Source organism: Chiloscyllium plagiosum, unplaced genomic scaffold (genome assembly GCF_037043375.1).
Source record: "Chiloscyllium plagiosum isolate Xiang-an unplaced genomic scaffold, Cpla_swu_hap1 HiC_scaffold_26, whole genome shotgun sequence".
NCBI lineage: Eukaryota > Metazoa > Chordata > Chondrichthyes > Orectolobiformes > Hemiscylliidae > Chiloscyllium > Chiloscyllium plagiosum.
The window spans coordinates 47,482,793-47,501,281 of record NW_028270164.1 but is presented as its reverse complement, the minus strand read 5'-3'; the positions used below and the strand labels follow the sequence as shown (position 1 = coordinate 47,501,281).

Sequence of the window (18,489 nt, the reverse complement as noted above, 5' to 3'; positions counted from 1 at the left end):
AGCTTGCAATATGCAGACTGAATGGTGTTCTCTAAATTACAAAGTGGCCATTTCTTACAAAGCCACTTGTGTCACCTCGAGATCATGAAAGTAGCCATCAAAATCTTGCATTTCTGTATATTGTATTCTACTGGGTACATAGATATTGGATTCACTGATACAAAGGCAGGTGGCATCAGCTTATTTTTTTTAACAGAGAACAAATTTATATCAGGTGGGAAAGAATGCATGTTTTGTACCCGGAATTAAATATATATTGCTCCCTCATAGCTAACAAGCATTCCCTCTAATTGCATGCCTATGCAACAGTCTATTAAGTGTCACATTTAACCATCAAGATGTCTACAACTATATAATTGAATAAGGTTTGCTGCAACTCTTAATGCACGACGAACTGATTGCCAAACAAAAGGAAATTAATCAACAAGAGGCAAACCTGACATGATTAATCAGGTGGACTGAACAACTGAAATTCAATCAGTTCAATTCCTGAAGCCTGGAACTATTAGTGTTTGTCTTTTCTGCAGCTCCCTTGCAATCTTTCTGCTGACTGCTTCCATCCCCCCACACTTACTGGTTTCTTACGCCTCTCACTTCCTCTGTCCTAAAATATTGCTTATGGCATCAATGGGATGAAATCTCCAACCTAGAATTTTGCTAACTTTTAATCCCTTTCTCTCCATTGTCTTTCCAGAATTGTCATTTAGAGCCTATTCTTTTGTTCCATATCGGCTGAGTAAAAAAATGAAAATTTGTAATTCTAGAAAGTCCAATTGTTTCTAAGTTTAAAAAGCAAACATTCCTGTTGGAATGGATGGAGGAGTTTTTTTTTTAACTGTTTTATTGAGTATTAAATTAAAATGCATGAACTGTTTTACCTTCTGATAGCATACAAACCCTGGACACACAGGACCATTTTCTGCAGCCTCCGTGCACAACAGCATTCCAAATCCAACCAGCCCTACCACTGCGAGCTTGGCTGGTGCAAACAGAGGGCCCACCAGTCCCACAGTTGCTGCAATTGAGTTGATTCCTTCAGTGACTAATCCAGAGAACCTCCCTCCACTTCCAGATATCCCACCCATTCAGGTCAGTATCATGAGGTTTCCATTGAATAGACTGCTTTTCTTTCAGTTTGTAAAATGTTATAGATAGTAAGTAACTTCTGTCATTTGTCGATTTACTGATTAAATGCAAATAATATTTTTGTCTTCCACCTCCTATAGCCACCGTTGAAGTGTAATGTACAATAAATTTGATTTCAATGAGTTAAAGCATGATGCTGGAAGCACCATATGAACAGTCAAGATTTAAAATGCCTGTTTCTAGGTTGTTTCTGACTAACCGTTGTAACAAGATGATTTGCATGACTGGAGCAGTTTCTCTGGATTAATTTGAGAATCAATTCGCATTAAGTAAATGTTTCCCTGAATGTGCTGAAAGCTGTAGCTTCTTAGCGAGGGGTAGTAGTACCTATGATTTACATAGTAATTGTGCAGTGCCTGTTCAAGAGTGTACAATACAGGAACCGACTATTTGGCTCCCATTTTATGCTCCACATAATCTTCTCTGACCCCATCGTGACCTTCAATTTCTTTTTCTCAGATATTTATCCAATTTTCTCCACTGACTATCCTACCCATCAATCTGATATTTTCCTTGCTGCACATTTGTGCCATTCTTTGGAGAAAGGGATTTATCCTGCATTCCCTTTTCGACCTATTACTATTCATTTTGTGTTTTATGCCATCTTGTTTTGGGCAACTCCAAGTTGGAACCTGTTCTTTATGTATGCCAACTCAAATGATTTCATTAGCTTAAATATTTCTGTTAGATTACTTCTCCACCTTGACTCGAGAAGAGACCCTTAAACCTTTCCTATAAATACATTTTCTCACCCCTGCCATCCTTGTTGCATCTACTCGTGAATCCCTGTTTCTTCTTTTAATTATGCGAGGGTCAGTAACATTGACTCCATTATACTTTTTAATGGATCTGAAAGTGCCATGCAGATGGTCCAAGCTAATTCTTACCAAGTTTATACTCTAATAGTAAATATTTTAATGTTAGTAATATCCACTGCTCCTTGATTATTGCGATGCAATCTGTCAAGTTTAATGGTGGCACGGTGGCTCAGTGGTTAGCACTGCTGCCTCTCAGCACCTGAGACCCGGGTTCAATTCCAAGCTCGGGCGACTGTCTGTATGGAGTTTGCACATTCTCCCCGTGTCTGCGTGGATTTTCTCCAGGTGCTCCGGTTTCCTCCCACAACCCAGGTGCATTAATCAGGGGTAAATGGGTGGGTTACTGTTTGGAGGGTCGATGTGGACTTGTTGGGCTGAAGGGCCTGTTTCCACACTGTAGGGAATCTAATCTTATAGGAAGAGCAGGATTTGTAAAATGAGAGGGTGGGGGGAAAGCACTCTTTAGCCTCAAAAATAGGAATTGCTGGAGAAAATCAAAGTCTGGCAGCATATTTGGGGAGAAGGCTGCTAATGTTTCAAGTCTGGTGACTCTCGTCTAAGTGCTGAGTTTTTCTAGCAATTTCCGTTTTTGAGACAAAATTTCTGGAGAAGATCAGGTCTAACAGCATCTGAAGGGAGAAAGCAGAGTTAATGTTTCAAGCCTGGTAACTACAGTCTTATGTGCTGAGTTTCTGTTTTAGTTGCAGGTCTCCAGCATCTACAAATCTTTGTTTTATTTTACATAATTTGGTCTAGTCATTCCTCCATTCTGTAACATAACTTAAAGCAACGTGTACCTTGATTTGAGTTTTAAAAAAAAACCTGATCCTTTGCTTATTTTCTTCAATATTAATACTGTCTGCAGCTGGATGATGCTGGATCGAGTACGTTAGATAACTTGTTGAGCAGATTTATCTCAGACAGTCACCACCACCCACCATCACTACCACCGCCAGCCTCTTCAGGTTCAAACCCATCCCCTGGACCCTCAGCACCATCCCCTGGACCTGCAAGTAAGCAAAATGCAATAATCTAGAAATAGCCATGCAAATGTATTGACACTAAATAATTGGTAAAGATTCTTAGAAATTTTGCCAGTGAATTTCATTGTTTGTAATTAATCTATTAAGTATTTTTCTAACACTGATTTTGTACTTTTATCAAGTTATTACAAAGTTGTTCATGTAATTGAATGCATTGCCTGAGGAGGTCATGGAATGAAATTCAGTAGTCCCTTTCAGAAGGAAATTAGATATATACTTGAAAGAACCTTCAAACCTTTTGGCATCTAAGGCTAATTAGAAAGTTCTATTCAAAAACTGTGGAACAAATGCCTGCCTCTTGTGTATTATTCTGCGATGTTGTAAGATCCAGAATGCCAGAATGTAATTTCTAGAGTAATATTTGTTTTGCAAGAGCTGACTGAATCTTAAGTGCATACTGTTAAAAGTTGAAAGATTGCATTAGAATCATAGAATTCCTACAGTATGAAAACAGACCATTTGCCCCAATAAGTCATGGCGCTGAGCCACAGTGCTAACCAATGAGCCATTAATTCAGACATCTGATGTATAATTCTAATTCTGGGTGAATTTGTGCTGTAGAATAAATACTTTCCTGGTGTATTTGCATAAGACTTATGTCAGTGGCTTAAATTGAGAAGTGGCATGGTGGCTCAGTGGTTAGCACTACTGCCTCACAGCATCATGAACCTAGGTTCGATTCCAGTCTCTGGCAACTGTCTGGAGTTTGCACATTCTCCCTGTGTCTGTGAGAGTTTCCTCTGGGTGCTCTGATTTCCTCCCACAATCCAAAGATGTGCAGGTTCGGTGAACTGGCTATGCTAATTTGCCCATAGCGTTCAAGGCTGTATCAGTTAGTTGCATTAGTTGGGGAATAAATATAGGATAATAGGGTAGGGGAATGGGTCTAGGTGGTTTGCTGTCCTGAGGGTCTGATGTGACTGTTTCCACACTGTAGGGGTTCTAATTCTAATATATTGCACAGTTAAACATAGTTTCATTTTTGTCCTGAATTCTAAAGGACAGTGAGAAATAATAGGTAGTGTCATTGTAAATTCAATTGGCTTGCTTGAAAATTTTACTGTATTATAACTAAATTCAGTTATACAAATTCTAGATGCGGAAGATTTTTATGGAAGAAGTTCATGCAAAATTTTGCTAATGAATTTTCGTTGCTTTCATAACAATTAGATATCAGTCTTCAAGAGTTGCCCACCAGAACTGGTTCTGCTGATAATCGTCTGTTTTTCTTGTTCACTGGAGCCAGCTATGCTGTAACTGGCCCAGGATGGGATTTCCTCTCAATTATTTTTAATGAACCTGTTCAGGCACGTTACATATTTCTGTAGCAGATGGGATTTGAACTCAGACCATTTGATCCAGAGGTAGGAACATTACCACTGTGGCACAAGAGCCCTTTAATTTTTGAAGTACGCCAACTGCCATGTTACCAGTGTATAATCTGAGTTTTTGGTTTATGAGCCCAGTGGTGCCAGCAAAGAAGGCTGTAATTAATTGCACATGTCCTCCTCATTTAAACCCTTTCTCAACAGTTAAGTCTAGTTGCACAAGTTAAACTAGTGTTATGAAAATTATGTGTATGGAGACATATTAGAACATTCAGCGGTAACTGCTGCCCTTCATGAAAGTGCCACCTCTTAAATTCTCAGCAGACTGTCCTGCGGCTTGGCTATAGTAAGTTGACCAAACACACAACTTGTATGACCACTATTTGTATGAGGCCTGCTTAAGGTCACTTAACATCCAAAACATTCCTCTTTGTAAGACTATTCAGAAGATTTCCAGTATGCTCTTCTGTGTGCCAGGAATTATAAAATTATGTCTTGGTACATAATGCCGATTAGTTTTATTGAACCTTTAAATGGAACTTTGCACATTCCCTGTAAAGGAAAAGAAATAAGGCAGCCCATTAGGGAGATAATGGTTTGGTTAGGATTACATTTAATTGACTTATTTGTATTTGCAGTGTGAGTTGACTGCTTAACAGTATGCAACAAAGCACACTTCATGATAAGTCCCAGAAGAGTACTTGCTTCACTCTTTATAACAGTTACAGTTAACATAACTTTGGCTGTATATTGGGAAATGGGAAATGAGAAATTACTTGTGTCGCCCTTTCCTTCAGCATAATGTTGCACGTCAAATGAGTAAATCAATTCATTATTTGATTGTGGGGTTTCCTTCACCATTACTGAGGAATATGCAATCCCTAGATGTCTATTCCCAAAAGATAGGATACATCTCTACTGTAAGACACAGGATGAAGAAGAGATAAGAACGCCCAACATCAGCAGCGGCACAGCATCTTAAAAATCTTGGGTAATCTGTGGAAGACTGTTTATATCCTTGGATGACCTGTTACTGATTGTATCTGTGTAAACACTACCTGGGATTTGCGTAACAGATTCTCTTTCAAAGGGTCATAAATAATATCTATGTATCATCAGGCCTCTAAATTTTGGTTAAAGTTGAAGCTACTAGACATGCATTCCTAACTGGTAACACTCTTTCATGACCATCTGTAAACTAGACTGCATTGCACACAAATTGTATTCTTGAACTGAGCATTAAGTTCATATTGCAGCATTACTGTTGCTAGCTCCAATCTTTCTGTGATTAGGTCAGACAAATTTTCCTTGGAAATCAATAGCTACTATTTGAAGCAGATGCAGGTTGTTGCATTGTATAGCTTGGATCTATCACAAGGAGATGGTGAGATATTATTAACAAATACTCCTCGTACTTGGTTATGAAAAAATTATTGTTGTGAAGATAACTTGGTCATCAGGAATTTGGCTTGACTAGATGGATCATTTGAGTTCCATGCTTATAAGGTCCACTGTCTAGTGGATGGTGTTGCCTTTCACACACATTCAAAATCTGTATTCAGTTGGTTATTTTGATTCAAATGTTATTCTACCCAGCACTGTGTTTAACAGCACACCTGTTACACTGCAGATGTTGAAAGGGTCAGCTGTTAAGAGTTGTGTATCATCCTTTAGGCCACTACATTTTTGGAAACTGAAATGGACTGCACGAGTCATTAGGTTATGAATATTGAGATTAAATCTTGTTCAAGAACAGTATATAACTTTTAACTCAGTTTCAGATTAATGCCACTGATGTATAAACATTTTTGCTTGAACTCTCGTATAACTGATAAGTCTTTAACAGTGATTTTTATAAAGACACTTGTCATAACTGAAATTTTAAAGAATAATTTGAGCATGTTCTGAAAGTTATGAAATTATCTTCAAGGAATGTCCCTTAGTTTGTGGCAGAACTCTCAAAAAGGCTTATACGCAGTGGCAAATCCAGGAAGAAAAGGTTCACGGAGTTGAAGTTCACATTAAGCTGCATGGTGTGTCATCGCCATAATCGTAACAACTTTGCCAATGCCACTTTATCAATCACATTAGAAATAAAACAGTGAAGTGATCATAAAACCATTGGTAATGATAGAATTCTGATTCCCTACAGGCTGTGCATGCAATGGCATTGTGTTTCATTCATTTAATATATATCGTCAAACCTTCACAGTAACATCTAATAATATCTTTTCTCAGTTGCAGCCTTAGCAATGGCTAACTCCCACACTCCAGTCAGGCCCTCGAGTACTTCTAGCACTGGCAGCAGAGGCAGGTAAGTTCTTTAAAACTTGTCAATGCTCATTTCAGGTGGTGTTTTCCAGCCTCTGTTAAATGAAGTTTTGAGTGAATGTTGACAAGAAAACTGTAGTGCAAGTCTAGTCTGATCATTCATATCATGTTGCGCTATTTGGGATTAGCACAAAATGTAGTATAGATCTCGGCATCTCCAAGGTAACATATGAAACGATACCCAAAATGCATTGAATCTCTTTGGGAACTTTAAGTTTATTTTGGATTAATATTGAGGGAATAAATGCTGTTGTCCTTGTGTTCAAATGATTAAAATTTATTCAACCAGAAGCAGAATCTTGCAAGTGTGATACTGTTTTAGTGTTGATCTGTGTACACTGCGTCGTAAAGTTGTACTGTAAAGGCAGTACTGCTTATAATATGGCAGCAGTGTTAACTACTGCAGTTCTGGTTCTGACTAAGATTCCTATTATTGAATCAACACCACTTCAAAGCCCTGAATTTGTTTACCACTTCCTTCTTGAATTTGTGGTGGAACTAATAAAATTAAGGGAATATTCTGGTAACTTCAAAAATCCAGCCAATGTTAAAGCATTTGGAAATAGTTATTCAAGCACCATTTGAGATGCTACTTCTACTTTAAGACATTTTGTTGATTGATTTAAGTTCCTTTGCCATCGAGAGGCATAATGATCAGTGGAGTTTCAACTGTTAAAATACAACTTCATTTGGTTGTCTGTAAAGTGGCTGTTCCAGTTAGTTCATATTTTGCTATTGCAAATACAAACAATCCGGTATTTAGTTGAAGATCACCAAGCAATATAAAAGTACTTTAGAAATAAAGAAGTACCTTTTAAAGTTTGATAACTGTTAAATGGCAAACCCTACAACCAACTTATATTTATTTTGGACTTTGGTTGTGGACAGCTGTATTAATGGTCCATCCCAAAGTTGTCTGAGAAAATGGCAATTTGTTGTTTTTTATTGCTGAATCAAAATTCTGGAATCTACTAAACGGTGATAGGTGTACTTACACTATATCAAAGATGTGCAACTTCTGCCATTTGGTGGAATTCTAACATTGGGATGATGAACTTTCACTCAATTTTTTTTTTTACTTCGACAGAGGTGTGCTGAAATATGTTGCATTTAGGCATAAACACTACGATGTATTGACACTGGTTTTGTTGGACATAGTGCCAACGTGCAAGCTTCCAGCGAAGGAAGTGATCAAACAGTGTGTCAATCAAAAAGTGCAGGATCTACATTGAGGTTGCATATGGCCAGATGCATGAAGCAGCTGGATGAGTGAGACATTCCTGAACATGGTTGCAGTTTGGGAACAAATCAGGCAGCTGGCAGCTGTTTTTGGAAAGCATGGTTCATAAGCAGTTTGCAAAGATACAGCTGTGTAGCTTTTTAAAGTTACATAGTTAGCAAAAACACCATAGCTTTTCCCACTTTGTTAAAAATCTCTCAATACCAGGTTATAGTCCAACAGGTTTAATTGGAAGCACACTAGCTTTCAGAGCGTCGCTCCGAAAGCTAGTGTGCTTCCAATTAAACCTGTTGGACTATAACCTGGTGTTGAGATTTTTAACTTTGTACACCCTAGTCCAACACCGGCATCTCCAAATCATTTTCCCACTTTGAGCATCCTCAAAAATGTTATTTCAAAGATTCATTATCTTACAAAGCTTGTCCATTTCAATTAAGATGGTTATGTTGAAAATCTTAAAGCACTGCCCTTATGAAAACCCCCATCACCCAACATTTCTCTCAGCAAATTCTGCAGATCTAAAATTTTCCAGGATCAACATTTGGGAGGTGCTGAACTATGTGATGTCAGCTGGCATTTCATAGCTCAACCTTGAATGAGCAGAGTTCCCAGTTTTAATCATCACATACAGTCAACTTCCAGGTCAGGCCTGGATAAAGTTTCTTTTCACGCTGTCCAGTATCCTGTTCTTGCTGTAGAAAACTACTAGTGCGATGTCCATTTCAAACTGGTGTGCACCTTTGGCCTGAATCAATCTCTCTCCCTCTCTCCCTCTCCCTCTCCCTCTCTCTCTCTCCCCCTCTCTCTCTCCCCCTCTCTCTCTCCCCCTCTCTCTCTCTCCCCCTCTCTCTCTCTCCCCCTCTCTCTCTCCCCCTCTCTCTCTCCCCCTCTCTCTCTCCCCCTCTCTCTCTCCCCCTCTCTCGCTCCCACTCTCTCTCGCTCCCACTCTCTCTCGCTCCCACTCTCTCTCGCTCCCACTCTCTCTCGCTCCCACTCTCTCTCGCTCCCACTCTCTCTCGCTCCCACTCTCTCTCGCTCCCACTCTCTCTCGCTCCCACTCTCTCTCGCTCCCACTCTCTCTCGCTCCCACTCTCTCTCGCTCCCACTCTCTCTCGCTCCCACTCTCTCTCGCTCCCACTCTCTCTCGCTCCCACTCTCTCTCGCTCCCACTCTCTCTCGCTCCCACTCTCTCTCGCTCCCACTCTCTCTCGCTCCCACTCTCTCTCGCTCCCACTCTCTCTCGCTCCCACTCTCTCTCGCTCCCACTCTCTCTCGCTCCCACTCTCTCTCGCTCCCACTCTCTCTCGCTCCCACTCTCTCTCGCTCCCACTCTCTCTCGCTCCCACTCTCTCTCGCTCCCACTCTCTCTCGCTCCCACTCTCTCTCGCTCCCACTCTCTCTCGCTCCCACTCTCTCTCGCTCCCACTCTCTCTCGCTCCCACTCTCTCTCGCTCCCACTCTCTCTCGCTCCCACTCTCTCTCGCTCCCACTCTCTCTCGCTCCCACTCTCTCTCGCTCCCACTCTCTCTCGCTCCCACTCTCTCTCGCTCCCACTCTCTCTCGCTCCCACTCTCTCTCGCTCCCACTCTCTCTCGCTCCCACTCTCTCTCGCTCCCACTCTCTCTCGCTCCCACTCTCTCTCGCTCCCACTCTCTCTCGCTCCCACTCTCTCTCGCTCCCACTCTCTCTCGCTCCCACTCTCTCTCGCTCCCACTCTCTCTCGCTCCCACTCTCTCTCGCTCCCACTCTCTCTCGCTCCCACTCTCTCTCGCTCCCACTCTCTCTCGCTCCCACTCTCTCTCGCTCCCACTCTCTCTCGCTCCCACTCTCTCTCGCTCCCACTCTCTCTCGCTCCCACTCTCTCTCGCTCCCACTCTCTCTCGCTCCCACTCTCTCTCGCTCCCACTCTCTCTCGCTCCCACTCTCTCTCGCTCCCACTCTCTCTCGCTCCCACTCTCTCTCGCTCCCACTCTCTCTCGCTCCCACTCTCTCTCGCTCCCACTCTCTCTCGCTCCCACTCTCTCTCGCTCCCACTCTCTCTCGCTCCCACTCTCTCTCGCTCCCACTCTCTCTCGCTCCCACTCTCTCTCGCTCCCACTCTCTCTCGCTCCCACTCTCTCTCGCTCCCACTCTCTCTCGCTCCCACTCTCTCTCGCTCCCACTCTCTCTCGCTCCCACTCTCTCTCGCTCCCACTCTCTCTCGCTCCCACTCTCTCTCGCTCCCACTCTCTCTCGCTCCCACTCTCTCTCGCTCCCACTCTCTCTCGCTCCCACTCTCTCTCGCTCCCACTCTCTCTCGCTCCCACTCTCTCTCGCTCCCACTCTCTCTCGCTCCCACTCTCTCTCGCTCCCACTCTCTCTCGCTCCCACTCTCTCTCGCTCCCACTCTCTCTCGCTCCCACTCTCTCTCGCTCCCACTCTCTCTCGCTCCCACTCTCTCTCGCTCCCACTCTCTCTCGCTCCCACTCTCTCTCGCTCCCACTCTCTCTCGCTCCCACTCTCTCTCGCTCCCACTCTCTCTCGCTCCCACTCTCTCTCGCTCCCACTCTCTCTCGCTCCCACTCTCTCTCGCTCCCACTCTCTCTCGCTCCCACTCTCTCTCGCTCCCACTCTCTCTCGCTCCCACTCTCTCTCGCTCCCACTCTCTCTCGCTCCCACTCTCTCTCGCTCCCACTCTCTCTCGCTCCCACTCTCTCTCGCTCCCACTCTCTCTCGCTCCCACTCTCTCTCGCTCCCACTCTCTCTCGCTCCCACTCTCTCTCGCTCCCACTCTCTCTCGCTCCCACTCTCTCTCGCTCCCACTCTCTCTCGCTCCCACTCTCTCTCGCTCCCACTCTCTCTCGCTCCCACTCTCTCTCGCTCCCACTCTCTCTCGCTCCCACTCTCTCTCGCTCCCACTCTCTCTCGCTCCCACTCTCTCTCGCTCCCACTCTCTCTCGCTCCCACTCTCTCTCGCTCCCACTCTCTCTCGCTCCCACTCTCTCTCGCTCCCACTCTCTCTCGCTCCCACTCTCTCTCGCTCCCACTCTCTCTCGCTCCCACTCTCTCTCGCTCCCACTCTCTCTCGCTCCCACTCTCTCTCGCTCCCACTCTCTCTCGCTCCCACTCTCTCTCGCTCCCACTCTCTCTCGCTCCCACTCTCTCTCGCTCCCACTCTCTCTCGCTCCCACTCTCTCTCGCTCCCACTCTCTCTCGCTCCCACTCTCTCTCGCTCCCACTCTCTCTCGCTCCCACTCTCTCTCGCTCCCACTCTCTCTCGCTCCCACTCTCTCTCGCTCCCACTCTCTCTCGCTCCCACTCTCTCTCGCTCCCACTCTCTCTCGCTCCCACTCTCTCTCGCTCCCACTCTCTCTCGCTCCCACTCTCTCTCGCTCCCACTCTCTCTCGCTCCCACTCTCTCTCGCTCCCACTCTCTCTCGCTCCCACTCTCTCTCGCTCCCACTCTCTCTCGCTCCCACTCTCTCTCGCTCCCACTCTCTCTCGCTCCCACTCTCTCTCGCTCCCACTCTCTCTCGCTCCCACTCTCTCTCGCTCCCACTCTCTCTCGCTCCCACTCTCTCTCGCTCCCACTCTCTCTCGCTCCCACTCTCTCTCGCTCCCACTCTCTCTCGCTCCCACTCTCTCTCGCTCCCACTCTCTCTCGCTCCCACTCTCTCTCGCTCCCACTCTCTCTCGCTCCCACTCTCTCTCGCTCCCACTCTCTCTCGCTCCCACTCTCTCTCGCTCCCACTCTCTCTCGCTCCCACTCTCTCTCGCTCCCACTCTCTCTCGCTCCCACTCTCTCTCCAGGCCAGATTCTTTCACATTAACATGGGTCAAAGGGTGCCTATTGTGTTCGTAAGGAATCTTACCCTTGGCGATCAGCTCATCTCCCTAAGTACAGGGTTTCTATGTGCCTTTTACATTAGTTAGTAAAAGGTACCTATTACCAAAAATATTTGTGGTAGGCCTTTGCTTGAATAAGAATTTTTTTTTGAGCTTGACTTTAACTCTGTACTTTTCCCCACATGCATCAATTAACGCATTCCAGTACTTTGTTACCAATTGAAGTAGAGCAGAAACAGATTTTCAGTTTAAACATTCTTTGGATGTATCTTTATAAAGGCTTTTTTAAAACTGTTATCAACCATATTAGGAAAAGTTTCCCATTCATGCTAATTTTTTTAATTTCCCTCGAGTGTCAGAACCTGAGGGGTGATCTTCTGGAGTTTTATAAAATTGAGGAGTATGGATAGGATAAATAGACAAACGTCTTTTCCCTGGGTTGGGAGAGTCCAACAACAGGGCATAGGTTTAGGGTGAGAAGGGAAAGATTTAAAAAGGACCTAAGGGACAGTTATTTCTCATAGAGGTAGTATGTGTATGGAATGAGTTGCCAGAGGAAGTTATGGAGGCTGGTACAATTACAACACTTAAAAGACATCTGTATGGGTAGATGAATAACAAGAGTTTAGAAGGAAATGGGCCAAGTCCTGACAAATGGGACTAGATTAATTTAGGATATCTGGTCGGCATGGATGAGTTGGACAAAAGGGTCTCTTTCTGTGCTATACATCTACATGACTCTGATTCTGTATAATAAAGCAGCAATAAGTCAGCTGAACCATGATAAATTTGACCTAAATTTAATCAAAAATACAGTCTGTTACTAATTAGAGCATAAAGGAAAGAATAATATTGAAAGAATATTATGCTAATTTTACATCTGGCAGATTTTTTGGGGAATGTTGGGCTTGCAGAATAATGTTACTTGTTCCAATATTAGATTGAGAGTAACTAAATTCATTTCATGTAAAGCCATCAATAGCAATTTGATGCTTCGATTCACCTGAAGCATTCTAACTTGCTATTTTGGGACAATGCAGTTCTGACCTGATAAAATCAGGGACATTTAATTTTGAATCATCCTGATTTGAGTGTAATTCAATTCAATCTGTAGTTCAAGTGCTCAGTAACCACCATATCATCACTGTTTTGTGTTACTTTAAATTTTGCAATCTCAAAAATCTGAACTTGAATTTCTGAGATTAAAATTAACCTTGGTATGATGATTGTAATATTGATTCTTCCCCTTGTAGCAGATCTTGGATTAAAGTTTGATTCTTTGCTACAAACAAGATTATAATTTTCATCTTTTTCTTCTGAATATTGTGATTGAACGTTTCACCAGCAGTAACTCACATGTTCAGTTCTGTATTACACTTGTGAATACTTTTGTCCATTTCTGGTTTCTGTATCACTAATTTGTAAGCTGTATAATAAAGGCAGGCCTGATGGTATTATCGTTAAACTTGCAATCTGGAGACCTGGGTTCAAATCCCACTGTGGCAGATGGTGAAATTCAATAAATTTGGGGCAATTCAATAATAATTTGGAATTAAAAATCTAATTACGAGCTTGAAACTATTGTTGATTGTCAGGAAAAACCCATCTGGTTCACTTATGTTCTTTGGGGACGGAATCTGCTGGCCTACATGTGACTCCAGGCCCCAGCAATGTGGTTGACATTCAACTGGGCAATTAGGGATAGGCAGTGAATGCTGACCTGGCTAGTGATGCCCACATCCTTAAAAGAATTAAAAAATAAAAGCTTCAAACACTGTTCAGTGTTAAGTTTTATTATTGAGGAACGATCCCTGAATTCCAGTAATACTTGGGATGTTATTATCTGGTTGACACTTCTTTGAAAGAAAAGCTGTTCAGAAGACAAGAGCAAACAAAGCTTCATCCCTTTCCTTCAGATACATTGTGTCAAGGCTTTAGTTACTTTATCTTTCGTTGAAAGTGAACATCAAGAAGTATACCAGATCAGAGAGACTCCCAAAGGGACTAGGATTATAATTTCCCACAATAATATGGCTCTTGCACTACATTCTGCACTTGAAACAAGCATGTACTTTGGAAATATCAAATTGATATTACTCAATTCTATGTTTTGATTGGTAAGTTAATGGTAGTTGTGTTTTATGCTCCTAGGGGATATATAAAACTAGGGAATACAATATTTTCCATTTTGTGCGTCCATTGTGTTAATAGAGTGCTTCTAGGTCACGTTTTGCACATTTAAGAGCAGAACGAAACTGCCTATGTTTGTCCCAATGTTGTCTCAGCTTAATCTCTCAGAATTCCGTTAGCTATTTGCCATGTTGGTCAACTTTTGACTTCTCTAAAATTGCTAATTTTACATCTGGCAGATTTTTTGGGGAATGTTGGGCTTGCAGAATAATGTTACGTGTTCCAATATTAGATTGAGAGTAACTAAACTCATTTCATGTAAAGCCATCAATAGCAATTTGATGCTTCGATTCACCTGAAGCATTCTAACTTGCTATTTTGGGACAATGCAGTTCTGACCTGATAAAATCAGGGACATTTAATTTTGAATCATCCTGATTTGAGTGTAATTCAATTCAATCTGTAGTTCAAGTGCTCAGTAACCACCATATCATCACTGTTTTGTGTTACTTTAAATTTTGCAATCTCAAAAATCTGAACTTGAATTTCTGAGATTAAAATTAACCTTGGTATGCTGATTGTAAGTGTACTTCTTACAGCTGTAGCTCCTCTGGTAAAGCTCAAGGTACAGAAAGGGGGATCTCAGTCTTTCGACCAGACCAAGTCAGAGTGAAGCAAGAACCTGGCACAGAGGATGAAGTGTGCAGCTTTACTGGTGCTTCTGTAAAACATGAACATTTAGAAGATGGTCGGAGAAGCGCTTGTATGGTAAATTTGAACTAACTTGTGGCTTAATCAAAAATATTTGTGGTAGACCTTTGCTTGAATAAGAATTTTTTTTTGAGCTTGACTTTAACTCTGTATTTTTCCCCACATGAATCAATTAGCACATTCCAGTACTTTGTTACCAATTGAAGTAGAGCAGAAACAGATTTTCAGTTTAAACATTCTTTGGATGCATCTTTATAAAGGCTTTTTTAAAACGGTTATTAACAGAACCTGGTTATGTTCCTGTGGATAAATTCATTCGTAGTACTTTCAGAGAGCTGCTGGTGTATATTTCATGGTTGTGTATACCTAGCTGACGACTAATATATTGTGTTGCTTGGAAGCAAACTGAATAAGATATAAGCTTGATGAGCTGTAGGATCTAGTATCCTTGTAAATTGTACTCTTGACTCCTCCTGTAATGGAGCTGTTGACTCGTTTGAACCTACCTCCACCAAGTATGTTTTTCGGGCTCTATACCCCTCCTCTGCATTGCACATATGTAATAGATTTTGGCTGCATAGCAAGTCATTGAAATTCCGTTTTTCACAAACCTTATACCACTCTTTCCTGTTGTGATTTTATTAAAAATTGGCAATGCTTATAACTAGTCACCCAGTTGTTAAGAAAATTACAGCTGAAGAGTAAAAGTGGGGAGGAATTTGAAGAAGCATGTCACTGTTCCTGTCCGTTCCCCCCCCCCGGTTACCCACTAACCCCGTTCAACCCTTCCCCCGTCTGCCCCAAGGTCTGTCCAACACGGCCCGTATCCGCCCCCAACCCTGTCCAACACCGCCCCCTATCCATCCCCAACCCACCATCTAAACCCGGTCCAACATTCCATGAAGATAATTCAATTTTCTAAGTGCAAAACTGCATATTTTATCAGACATTTTATTATTTGTTTATAAAGAAGACAGAAATTCCCACAGAAAAAGAGCAGGATTCAAAGTGAAGTTAACTGCATTGTGACTTTAGGCTTTGAGTATAGATAACGTACTGATTTGTGCCCGGGCTAGCACTCTAAAAGCACAGTCATCCTTTCTGTTTTGTAAAGATCATGGAAGTTAAAGGAATTCATCGCATTTTGAATATTTCAGAAAAAAAAACTGGGACATTGACATTCATGTATTTGACCCTGAGGAGACCCTGAATCGTACTTTTGGAAATGGGAAGTAGGAGAGTAGAACCTACAGTTTAGTATTTCAGATATTGCCATAATAGTAAAAAGACATTTGCAATGATTTTTGAACAGTTTTTAAAATCCGATGTATACATTTTGCGCCCAGAGTGTTTTCCATGTAGAGGCTTCCAATAAGAAGTGAAAAACATACTAGGTACTTTACCGCGAGGAGAAGGGGGAGATATAAGCTCAGCTGCCTTGGTGACCATCTCAAGTGATCGAAGCAGTTTCCTTGGAGTAGCTTTGGTACCTGCACCCTTGGACAAAGAATGGGCTGCTGAGGCTCTCTTTGGGCCTAAGAATGGAAGGGGAATTAAATTTCATGACACTTGTATCTAACATTAATTGCAGAATAACCCATGCGTTTACCTCTAAATTTAGATGAGCAGTCCTGAAAGCAGCTTGACACCACCTCTTTCCAACAACTTGCACTCTGAGAGTGAGACTGATATTGAGGGGCTTCGGCAAGTTGAAAACCACGTGAAGTTGGAAACTTTTGACAAGACTGGAAGTTGCAGGCAACTGAATAATACCGTAAATGGAAAATCACCAATCCGTAATTTTGCGCACCGCTCACCACGAGCTGGAGGGGACAACAGCAATAATAAGGACGAAGACCCTAATGAGGATTGGTGTGCTGTATGTCAGAACGGTGGAGATCTACTGTGTTGTGACAAGTGTCCAAAGGTTTTCCATCTTGCGTGTCATGTACCTACACTTCTCAACTTTCCTAGGTAAGTCTATCCTGTTCTTAACATTCTTATAGCGGCAAACTTAAAATTTAGAACTTTAGCTATATCGCCCGTTTTTAGTAATATTTTTTAATACTTAAATTGAAACAATGGATTTTATTGCATTATCTGTGCATTTAAGTTCAACTGTATGAGGCATGTGTCTGTAATCAAATTTAGCTCTTCACATTGAATATAGATCTCCCCTAAATTGTTAGTTAGGTACATATAACTGAGTGCCTGAATGTTATGTTGTTGGCTTGTGCCGTCAAAATATATTGTTTACTTGTTGCAGTTTCCTTTCTTCCTTAAGCAGGAGAAGAATAGATCATAAGACCGAAAGGGATAGAAGCAGAATTAGGCCATTCAGCCCATTGAGTCTGCCACACCATTTGATCATGGCTGATATATTTTTCAAACCCATTCTCCTGCCTTCTCACAGTAACCCTTGACCCCCTTCAAGAACCGATCTTTCCCTGTCTTAAAAACACTAATTTGACCTCCACAACCTTATGTCACTTAAGTTCCACAAAGGCCCTACCCTCTGGTTGAAGATACCCCCCTCATATCTGTTCTAAAAGATTGTTCCCTTCACTCTGAGGCTGTGCTCTTGGTCCTAGCCTCTCCCAATCAGATTTGTACACAATGTGATGAAAAACAAATGACAGAACCTCAGGACGAATGCTTCTGCTTGTGCTCCCTCAACCAAGGGAACTTCCTGTCATCCTTCATGCATTGTCATAGAATATTCAAGAGTTCATTGCCAAATTCTGGAAATGTTTGTTTTGTGTCATAGTACAAAAAAAAAGCACTTTTCTCATTCTGTAAAGAAAAAGTACTCGAAATAAAATTCTTTCTAATGATTAAAACCCATACAGAAACTGACCATGGTGATGAAATCAACATGTGTTAAAAAGAAACACACTAAGGAAATCAAAACATTCTCTGGGCACAGGTGATGTGCACGTGCACCTTAACTTGTTAAAGTGTTATATCCAAATTAAGCAGGTAGAAATATAACAACAAAACAAGTAAAAATTTGGACCAAAAATGAGAAATGAAGTAAAATGAGAAGTCTAAAAACACAGGAGGAAGATATAAATACAGAACGTAACATGTGTAAGGAGTGCTATGACAAATAGAACCAGAGTCATGCAGTTTGGCAATTTTGATCTAAACGATAATTTCTGAATTATTCTGCCCTGCACGGTAAGTTCTCCTAACTTTTGAATCTGAGGTTAATTAGGCTGTTTGCTGATGCTAGAAGGTATTATAATGTCTTTTACAGTTGATTATTGTAAGATTCCTATTTACCCAGAATACTGAATAATTAAAGGTCACTTTTACCCCCTCCTCTTTATTCCCTCTGAAGTGGGGAATGGATCTGTACATTTTGTCGGGACCTGTCGAAACCAGAAGTGGAATATGATTGTGACAATCTGCATCACATAAAGAAGGGAAAAACTGGACCAAGCCTGGCTCCAGTTGACCAAAGGGTGAGTCCCATTTACTGAGAGAAAAGTTTATTCTCCTTTTCAAATTTCTCATTTTTCCTTTATTCAAGCTATGTAGCAGTATGATACTGGTAAGCAATTAGTATAGATAGCGTGATTAATGAGTGTACATTTGGACGCTGAGGAATGCCGAATTTAATATGAAGTATTTTTAAGTTAAAGTTGCGATCCTAAATGAAATAGAGAACTGGAAAAGAATTAAATAGTAATTTAAAAACCTACTGAGGATGTGTCATCAGTAGGCAGGAACTGTTGATTTGGAGAGTTATTGCTTGTGATTTATAAGTGACTTTATTGTGGAAACTAAATGTAAGTTATTTTCCCCATGTTCTGAATCTAAGTTATACTGTTTAAATTTTGTAACATTTTGTAAAAGAATTTGAAACACTTGTAAAATTTGTTTTATTTGTGCATCAACTTACTATCATTGAG

General features: G+C 41.8%; 1 protein-coding gene across 2 annotated transcripts in view; it reads left to right on the top strand.

Annotated features, from left to right (window-relative positions):
* The window catches only part of trim33 (tripartite motif containing 33), a 151,875-nt gene that overhangs the window by 107,055 nt on the left and 26,331 nt on the right, over positions 1–18,489 (top strand). For both annotated transcript variants that reach the window (XM_043716996.2, XM_043716995.2), the window contains exons 11-16: positions 889–1,089; positions 2,830–2,977; positions 6,574–6,649; positions 14,461–14,629; positions 16,194–16,546; positions 17,916–18,039. In XM_043716996.2, coding sequence (XP_043572931.2) covers positions 889–1,089; positions 2,830–2,977; positions 6,574–6,649; positions 14,461–14,629; positions 16,194–16,546; positions 17,916–18,039 — 1,071 coding nt within the window. The remainder of the gene's footprint in view (positions 1–888; positions 1,090–2,829; positions 2,978–6,573; positions 6,650–14,460; positions 14,630–16,193; positions 16,547–17,915; positions 18,040–18,489) is intronic.